At 29.5% G+C, this 10,674-nt stretch overlaps 1 protein-coding gene across 4 annotated transcripts in view; it reads left to right on the forward strand.

Moving 5' to 3' along the window:
- Positions 1-10,674, forward strand: part of LOC105833553 (exonuclease mut-7 homolog) — a 47,090-nt gene that overhangs the window by 22,285 nt on the left and 14,131 nt on the right. For 2 of the 4 annotated variants that reach the window (XM_036285188.1, XM_012675379.3), the window contains one exon: positions 4,729-6,205. The exons of 1 other annotated variant lie outside the window; for it this stretch is intronic. In XM_036285188.1, coding sequence (XP_036141081.1) covers positions 4,729-5,086 — 358 coding nt within the window. In that variant the 3' untranslated portion in view covers positions 5,087-6,205. Of the gene's footprint in view, positions 1-4,728; positions 6,206-8,305; positions 9,407-10,674 lie in introns of those variants that run through there. One more of the 4 variants, XM_036285190.1, reaches the window with a different exon arrangement.

Raw genomic sequence — 10,674 nt, forward strand, 5'->3', positions numbered from 1 at the left:
TTTTTTGCATGGCTTGTACTAGACAGCAACGCATTCGTGCCGTGAATTGCTCACGAATAGCAGACAGATTAGAATACCTGCAAGGCGCATAGCGGGCTTAGATGGCTTTATTGTAATCATACCTAAGATTGACTGGTCAATGCGCGAAACAACCAAGCGTTTTGGTCAAAGTCCGAAGTAATTTTTTCAGTTTCTAGCTTTGACCAGCCATGTTAGTCACTCCTAGGATGGACTAAAAACATATCAGTCAAAGGCCGAAATACAAAACTATTTCAGGCTTTGACCAAAAGGCTTGGTTATTCCGCGCATTGACCAGTCAATCCTAGGAACGCCCGCGCAACGGATTTGACCATGACATATACACTGACAAGGGAACGGACAGAACCTTCACCGATTTTAATGAGCTTTAGATATGTTGTAGAACATGAAAAAATATAGACCCATATTTTTTTTAGCGGCGTATCTCGACGTTTAGGGGTTGAAACCACCCCTCGAAAATAACGCGTTTTTTCGTTTTTGGCGAATATCTTTGAAAGTATAAGGTTTATGAAAAAATGATTTATACAAAAGTTATGGTATTTTATACTCTTTACAATAGTATATTTAGATTTTCCAAAAATTTCAAACTTTACCCCACCCCCACCCCTTTTTTTCAAAATTTTGAAAATTTTGTAAGGACAAAAATTAAAGAGCATTAAAAGCCAAATCCATCCAAATATAATAATATAGGGCTTCCATTATTCTCAATTATTGGCAAAACGAGATGATAATCGTGTGCTATAAGCGCCGCGCTGCGTTACCTCTTTAGTCACGTCACATTCAATAACTGCCTCTCTTGCGTATATTTTTATATTAGAACACAAAAACGGATTAATCTTAATTACATAATACTCAACGTATTACACGGTATAAAGCATAAAGGCATATATGTGGGATGCGGCGTCTAGATGTAGTTCACGGCTAGTTAACAAGTTAAGCCAGCGCCGTGGGAGGGCGCTGGAAAGCAGAAGACACGCGCGGCGTGCAAGAGGAGAGAAGAGTAAGTGATGGCGGCGGCATGAGCGAGCGGCACGAGACACATAGCGTAAAAAGTGCGAAAGAAGATTAAAATCCTACATATATATAACAAAAGTAGCATCCCACGCGGCATGTAACATTGGTGAAATATTGTAACGATCGGAAATAGTATAGAAATATTTCATTAAAATTTTAATTATAACTTTCCATCCTAAATATTTCAGAAATGTATTTGCTTTATGTTTTTATAAAATTGCAAATGCAATATTTCTGAAATCTTTTAGAAACAAAAAAAGTTTGCTTTCATATTTGACTGTTTCTTAATAGTCAAAAAAGTGGCAAATAAAATACATATACATATATATATATATATGTATGTATGTATATACGTTAGTGCGTACGTACATTTTCATTAAAAGGAAGATCTTTTCAATAGGAAGGAGATCTTTAGTCCCCATACAATTTTTTTGTAAATTTATAAAAACGTTAACACCTTTTATATATTAAACATGCATGTATATTTTCTCGTATTAAATAAAATAATTTATAAATTTCGTATTTGATGCATACTGATAAGATTTTTTGGCGGTTTTCCCTGAGCCTTGTGACCAATGTCGGTATTCTGTATGAGTTCCGCCAAATAAAATATTTTATTTCAATTTAAATATGTTTTATTCCAAAAATTTACCTTTTTTTTATTTTTAAGTTGATTTTTGTTATTAAATGCAAATTATTTATAATTCCTTAATTTATGTTAAATATATATACACAAATATACATGCAAACGATATGCAAATATATGCGTGCGTGTTAAATATATAAAAAATGTTAACGTTTTTATAAATTTGCAAAAAAATTGTATGGGGACTAAAGATCGCCTTCCTATTGCGAATGGATATTTTACTGAAGCTTCATATGATGCGCCTGCGCGAGAACAACCAGCCCGTCTATCAACACTGATACTAAACTTATTCGCTCGTGTTGTCTGCAATATATATATATATAGATATATATATATATATATATCCGTATAAATGTATTTTCAAACTTATTAAATTCAATTATATAATTATATTATCTTTATTATCAGAGTGTGCTATGTGCATATAATGTAAATAATACAATTATGCAAATATTATTGCAGTTTATATTTTATGCTTATCTCTTAATATTATACATTTTGTTATATTGTATTTGCAGTTTTAAATATTTAAATATTTTGCTTTATATTAATTTATATTCGCATTTGTAACAATGAAAATGTACGTACGCACATACGTATATATATGCTACTTTTGTTATATATATGCATTTATACTTTATATCGTGTAATACGTTGAGTATTATGTAATTAAGGTTAATCCGTTTTTATGTTCTAATATAAAAATATACGCAGGAGAGGCAGTTATTGAATGTGACGCGACTAAAGAAATAACGTAACTTCTAGCGCGGCGCCTATAGCACGAGATTATCATCTCGTTTTGCCAATAATTGAGGATGATGGAACCCATATATTATTATATTTGGATGGATTTGGCTTTTAATGTTCTTTAATTTTTATCCTTACAAAATTTTCAAAATTTTGAAAAAAAGGGGTGGGGGTGAGGTAAATTAAAAAGTTTAAAATTTTTGGGCAATCTAAATATACTATTGTAAAGAGTATAAAATACCATAAAACTTTTGTATAAATCATTTTTTCATAAACCTTATATTTTCAAAGATATTCGCCAAAAACAAAAAAACGCGTTATTTTCGAGGAGTGGTTTCAACCTCTAAACGTCGAGATACGCCGCTAAAAAAAATATGGGTCTAATATTTTTTTATGTTCTACAACATATCCAAAGCTCATTAAAATCGGTGAGGGACAGTTCTATCCGTTCCCTTGTGAGCAAAGAATTAGCGCAACAAGAATTTATACCAAAATTTCATTCAACTTTAAATAATCGTAACTTTGTAAAACCTTATCGTATTTGAAAGTTATCATTTGAAAGCTTGAAGTTTCTACTTTAAAGAGTATTTGTCAGATTTTGATCCTTTCCTTTACCCTTTTTATTATTTCTTTAAAAGTAAGGACGTGTTTTGTCCTCAAAAATGTTCATACTTTGACGCACTCTATGGGGTGTAATAAATTTTTTTCGTAAACTTTGTAAAAATCAGTGCTGGTCCTGGCAGAGGGCAAACGCGTGCCCCACACGCGGCCGGCTGGTTTAAGGGGGCGGCCGAAGGCTGCCCTCGGAGTGTTAATGTTTTATAAAAATTTAGAAACAAAATCTCCAAATTTGTAAAACGATAATGTGTAAAAATAATTACAACACAGCACAGAAAAAATAATATTAACGGAATAACGCGGGGCGGCGAAAAATAGGTTTGCACACGGGCGGCCAAGTATCCAGAACCGGCCCTGGTAAAAATTTTCGTAAAATATAAATTTTTCCTTAAATAAAAAAAATTAAAGTCTATACAATTTTTTTTGACGGAGTTATGACATCAAATTTACCTATGCATTTTAGTCTGTGCTTGTTACCGCCAACATTAGCATTTTTCGATGTGCACTATGAAGAGATTGCTGGTCGGTTTTTGCGCATTGTGTGTGCGTGTATAAGTGTGGCGTATCGAACGAAAGAAATTAGAAAATATTACCTGGAAGAAATACATGTTTGTACTTAATAATGTGTATTACTCCTATGTCTTTGAATGTCTTTTTTTTAAAGATGCTCGTGCATATTGATGCAGAATTTAATTACATTTTGAGGAATATCGTGCCATATGCGCTATAATGCTACCTCTAGTTGCTATCTCCGTGCAATATTTTCTTCCGTCCAACACATTTCACACACACACACACACACACACACACACACACACACACACACACACACATACACACACACAATGCACAAAATCTGGCCAGCAGCCTTCTCGTGGTGCATATTGGGTAATGTCAATGCTGGCATTAACATACATAAAACTGAATGCATAGGTAACTTTGATATGTCATAACTCCGCCAAAAAATCATACAAACTCCCATTTTTTTCTATTTGTAAGGAAAAGTTTCTAATTCACGACAATTCTTAAAAAGTTTATGAAAAAGATTTATTACAACCCCCATAGAACGCGTCAAAGTATAAAAATTTTTGAAGACAAAACACGTTCTGACTTTTGAAGAGATGCCGAAAAGGGAAAAGGAGAGAATCAAAATCTAATAAATGCTCTTTAGAGACTTCAAGCTTTAAAATGAAAAAAAAAAACTTTTAAATGCGATAAGTTTTTACGATTATTTGAAGTTAAGTAAAATTTTAATATAAATTTTTGTTACGTTTGTTGCTCAGTGTGTGCGTGCATGCGTGCGTATGTACACATTTTTTTCAACATGTGAATATAGAGTTTCTAGAAAACAATTCCAGCTTCTGTGAGATATAAATAAATCTGATTAAAAAAATATTTATTTTTTTTTTAGAAAATTTTTTGCTAGTTTATTAAATGTAATTTCAAAAGATTTCTTAATTTTGAAAAACCATTAAGAATTTTTTAAATCAAATTTTGTCAATAATTTTATGATTAATATATATTCTTTAATTTTTTAACAATTTTGACTATCTCCTCTTTATCATTCTTAAGAAAAATCTGTGCTTAGTTTAAAAAATCAGCTTATATATGTGTACATATTTTTTTTGTAATGTCATGTAAAAATAATTTTTATTTTGATCTAGCTTCGTGAAAATTATAAGAAAAAACAATTATCGAGTATTGCCCAATCAAGCCGAAAATACATTAGAAGCTGATGCCGATAATTCTGATCCAAATGACTTCGAGGTTGCTCAGAATCCAAATGATTATTTTACAAATAACGAATATCGTACGTGGCATTTGTCCACAGACACCCTCGACGTTGAAACATGTACGACCAGATATCAGATGCGGATACAAATCGACAAAGTCCCTCTTAATGTATTGAAGAATGTTCAGGTTTTTTATATCTGCGAGCATTGTGGAAAAATTTATTGGGACGGCTCGCACTTGGAACGAGCTCTAAATGGCGTTATCAAAGATTTAATTGTAAAACAATAAGTATTAATATTAAATGTGATAAAAAGATGCGAAGGATTGAAAATTTCCAAAAAAAAAACAATCAAAAATCGTCCTTAGTTTGAACTTTCATATATGCTAATTGTTCCTACAATTTATGATGCCAATGGTAAATGCAATAATCTTATGCTTAATCGAGACTGGCTACAATATTTGTTGCATAGATATATAATCATCGTTACATAGTTACCATGTTCTTTCTTATACTTTTTAAGTACAACAGCAATATTATACATTGTTTTATTTTAGCTGTGCTACATAGTGTCATGAACTAGTATAACTTAAATTTTATTCTAAAATTAATCATATTAATCACATGATAATGCCATAGATTTAAAAAAATATTTTGATTATTACTAATGTTATTATAATTTTAATATAAATTGTTAAATAATTAAAAATAATTTTTTAGCATTTAGATTTCTAATATTTTCTTAATCTTTAATTAATAAAATGTTCCCAAAATGTTATTTAGTGATTAATGTAAAAATCATACAAAAAACAATCCTGATACAACTTTTGTTATGCAACATATTTGTATATTTCTTATAAAAACGAGCACTTAAAATATCTCTTTGCTATGTATTTATATATTCTTGTAATTGTCCTTAAAAAACGAGAAACAAATATTTCTCATAAAATAACATAGTGAGAAACAAAATAGCCCATTACAGTACAAGACAGTTTGATTTTTTCATAAAATATATCTTATTTGTATATAATATATTTATGTATATTTAAAGAGAAAAATGTGTACCTATTTTTTATTAAAAAAGTAGAGAAAGAAATACTAAAGATTATAAAACATTCTAAATTTAACAGTTTTTTAAATCTATATTTGCTATATTTTCCATCAACTGTATTGTAGCAAAATTTATTTTTACCAGAATATTAAAATAAAAATATAATTCTTCCACATATTCGTAATTTGATTTATTACTGCTATTTATTAAGCTACTCTATTTAATTGTTGAAGAACAGAATAACGAGATGTATATGGCGGTACATTAGAAAATAAAAATGTGTATGGAGGGATGTTAAGCAACAGAGTGGAGAAAATTTAAAGAATATTTTAAATAGTAAAATGAGTCGTGAATAAAATTGTGATTAAAACTTCGTTTTTTAATCTACTAATCAACCAAATTTTATCACTTTCAGATTGTTGTTAAAGGAATGGGTATTTTTTTACTAATTTTGGTGCACTAAACACAAATGTGGCCTTAAAAATACTAAATTGGCTCTAGTTTTTTAAACAAATGGAACCAAAGATGAAAGCCGTGTTTTTTAATACCTATAGGAAAATAACGAGAAGTCCTAGAATTTTCTAATTGGGATGAAATAAAAGTAAATCTTGTCCTTATAGGCTACAGATTGAAATAGGTTAAGTGCCTAACTAACTTGGAGGACTTGTAAACAATTTTTTATATATTAATGTTTTTCATGAATAGAGATGCTTTCTCACGTGAATCTCTTTGCTTCTTTTAAACACGTTTTTATGTTTGTTTTTAAAAAATAGAGTAAATTTAATATTTACGTTTTTGGAGCGAATAAAATTTATGAAAAAAAACTTTGAAATCCATTATTGATTTATTAAAAAATATTTATGTATAAATGTTGGATAACGCATAATTCTGAGTGATTGACATGGAAACCTCGCGTTGCCGAAAATTCTGATTTTAATTAAATTTGGCATAAATGTAGAGGAGGATAAATATATGAATTTAGAAATTTTCAGTTGGTGCTCGAAAACTGTTTAAAGAGGTGAAATCACCCTTCAAAAGTAAAGACATTTTTGTCTTTTCTCGATATAGCTCGTAAACTAGACAAAATATCAAAAAATGTTTTATGCAAAATTTTTACAAAAGTTCTACAGTATAAGTACTTCTACTTAAACATCTCAGATAGCCAAATGAAGGTAACGTGTTGTCATTTTGCTGTCACGTATTCCCTATTAATTTCATCAAACTAAAGCCAAGGTGTTTCCTCAAACTGTCTGTTGTTCTGACATTATGTAAAATTCTTCATTAGAATTCAACAAACTGATGGCAAGTTGTCAACATGCATGCACAATTTGCTGTCAATGTGACAAGTTTATTATTCCTCAATGCATGCACTTACAATTTCATAAACTTGTGAAGGTTATTTGCCCTCCTGATGTTAACTTTGTTTCACGTTAAATTACAATGACAGCAAATTGTAGGCAAGTTCACAACATACATGCAGTGCATTAATTTGCCCGATATGCTCAATCTCGTTTGGCTATCTGGGATTATTCATTTTTTGAAAACAAATTTTTAATTCACCCTTTAGATTCCCTTTATGCTGATTATATATTACATTAAAATCCCAATTTGAATAAAAATTGCCATAAATATGAACAGAGCAAATACATGAATTAAAAAATTTTTTGTTGATGCTACAAAACGGTTTGAAGGGATAAAGCCAACCTTCAAAGGTAAAGACATTTTTGCTCTTTTTTCAATATATTGTAAACGATATATCAAAAAATATTTATACAAAATTTTTACAGTATAAATTTCAACTGTTTATTTTCATCCCTTTAAATTGTTTTGTAGCACCAACTAAAATTTTATAAATTCGTGTATTTACCCTCTCTATATTTATGTCAACTTTCATTAAAATCGAAATTTTAATGCAATAAATAATCAGCATAGAAGGAGTATAAAGGCTGAATTAAGTTTTTTTTTTCCCCCAAAAAAATAAGTAGCGTAGTTAAACAGAGGTATTCATACTGTAGAACTTTTGTATAAAACATTTTTTAATATTTTGTTTAGTTTACGATATATCGAGAAAAGACAGAAATGTCTTGACCTTTGAAGGGTGGTTTCACCCCCTTCAAACCGTTTTTGAACACCAATGTCTGAATTCATGTATGTATTTACCCCCTCTACAATTTATCCAAAGTTTTATTAAAATCGGATTTTTTTACCACGCAAGGTTTCCTTGTAAGACATCTGAGCGCGCTTGTATAAAAAATGTTTACCAAGTCCTCCGAATTAACGGTACCAAATATTTTAATTTATAATCTAAAAGGGTAAGACTTAGGCTTTTATTTCATCCCAATTGGAAGGTTCTAAGACCTGTTGTTTTTCTACAGGTATTCAAAAATTGCCTAAAAACGGTTGCATCTTTGATTGTTTTGTTTAAAAATTAGAGCCAATTCACTATTTCTGTTTTCAGATACGGATTCTACGAGAAAGACTATCAAAACCGATTGCAATTAGTTCGACAATTTTTTCGCCTCCCAGTGTTAAATGTTTAAGGTGATATTATACTCTAAAGATCAAATTTTTATGCTATTTGCGAATTTTTTTAAAATAGCGATAAGATTTTTTGGAACGGATTTTTTTATATTAATGCATATTTGAAGTAGGTTTCAAATTTTTTATTGGAAAATAACTATAAATAAATACTGCATACAATATTGAATAAAGTTATCAAAAAAAGTTGGTTCTCCATGGATTCCGACTGTTCTATTCATCTGGAACTAAAAACCAAAGAGATTTGTAATTAATATAAGTTTGGCTATAGCAGGTACCCTAGAATAAAAAAGAATATTTTTAATATTAAATATTTTTTTAATAACTTTATTTTAAAAATTAAATTTCAATTTTTGTCGGTATTCTTTTCGTCTTTGAAAGATTGATTTCTACAAAAATGAAAAAAAGATTTTGACTTGATCATGGAAAGGGCTATCATGTACTGAAGTTGTGTGTGTAAAATTCTGACTTAATTGGTTAACTAGTTTTTGAGATATCATTAAAATCAATTTGAAAAACGTAGTTTCGAGAAAAATGCGTTTAAAGTTTTTCGCACTGTTCGTACGTAGTTACATAGAAATAATTTTACTTACAATTAATCAGCTAATCCAGAGTCATACAAGAGACTTTCCTCCTGCTCATATAAAAGTTCTGCAAAGCTGCTCTCTTCTCTAAGAGTCTAAGATTAATTTTCTCACCTCTAGCGAAATAAGTTGAGCGCCGCTTCTAGAATATTTATATTCTGATACGAGCTTCGTTCTGGGAACTCACATGAGAACCTTAGCTGAAATATAAAATATATCAATACAATGCTTTACTGTGCGCCGGAGATCGTTTCCTATTAGATACTATAATTTTGTTAATTTTATGAATCGGGCAAAATTATTTTGTAGACATATTTTCCATATCAAATTCTTGTAAAATATGCAAAAAGAAAAAAATCAATTTTTGCTACCTATGCACGGAAAGTGAACCTTTTCTCACCTGTTAATTTTCCAGAAAAATAAAATCGAGGAAAAAACCCGTTTTTTTTTCGTTTTTTTCCTAAAAATACGGAAAAATGAGAAAAATGCTCTATAATAGTGTTTTTAATTTTCTGAAAAAATAAAATCGAGAAAAACTCAGTTCTTTTCCATTTTTCCATCGACAATTGAAGAATACTCTGTTTTTTTCCATTGTCCCCAAAAAATGGAAAAAAACTCAGTTTTTTTCCCATTTTTTCTCAAGAAAATATTGTTTTTATAGTTTTGTCCGCCCAATATTTAAATTCATAATGATGGTAAAATATTGTTTTAAATTATTTCTTACAGAAAAAATAGAGGATTTGTCTCCATTTACACATTATAATAATGTGTAAATGTCATTACATAATGTTATACGATACATTTTTAACGCGTGTTAACTGGCTATACTATAGCCGCTATAGGATAGAGATAGAGAATAAAAATATCTCTCGAGTCTAAAAATATTTTATCCTGCAGCCAATCAACATATTTGCAAAATTTATTGCACGAGTGCACGACAAATGTAATAATAAATAGATAATATCCTTATAAGAGATTTGTTTTTTTTTTTTAATTCATAAACTATGAGATTTTTCTGATTAAAATTAAAATCATCATAAGTTATAACAGCGAACTTTATTGATTAATTATTTACTTATTAGAGTTCTTAAATGTAAAATAATCTATTAATCTTAAAATAATTGACGTAGAAGAAAATAAAAATAAAATTATCTTAAAAGAAAAAAACCTGGAAAAATATGGTAAAGAAAAAAACCCGTTTTTTTCCCAAAGTTTCCGAGAATTTATTCTGACTAAGAACACTAATTCACACACAAGGACGATTTCGATACAGGCAACAAAAAAATATTGAGTGCGGCACGTGAGGATCGGTTATTGTCTACATGTGCAAGTGAACTCTCCTTCGGTTCGTACATCCCACACTTACAAGTAATTAGCCGACTCGTCGCACTTGTTGCACAAAAATAATTATTTTCGATCCACTAGACTAGAATACTCCCTTAAATAAAGTAATCAGAATTCTAGAATCAAGAATAACAAAACTTCGGTGCTTTGTTTTTTATTTATAATATCTAAATATCCACTAGTAATATTCATAAGCAATCTTTAAGTAACTTTGCGAACTTTTTTTATGGAAACTGAAAGAAATAAAAAAATGTTAATTTTTATTTCATTGTAGAGATTATAATTTTTTCTACTTAACATCTAAATTTTATTAAGATTATATGAAATAGCGTCGTCATTTAAGTTCCTCTTATTATGTCTT

The sequence above is a fragment of the Monomorium pharaonis genome, chromosome 4 (assembly GCF_013373865.1).
Source record: "Monomorium pharaonis isolate MP-MQ-018 chromosome 4, ASM1337386v2, whole genome shotgun sequence".
NCBI classification, from domain to species: domain Eukaryota; kingdom Metazoa; phylum Arthropoda; class Insecta; order Hymenoptera; family Formicidae; genus Monomorium; species Monomorium pharaonis.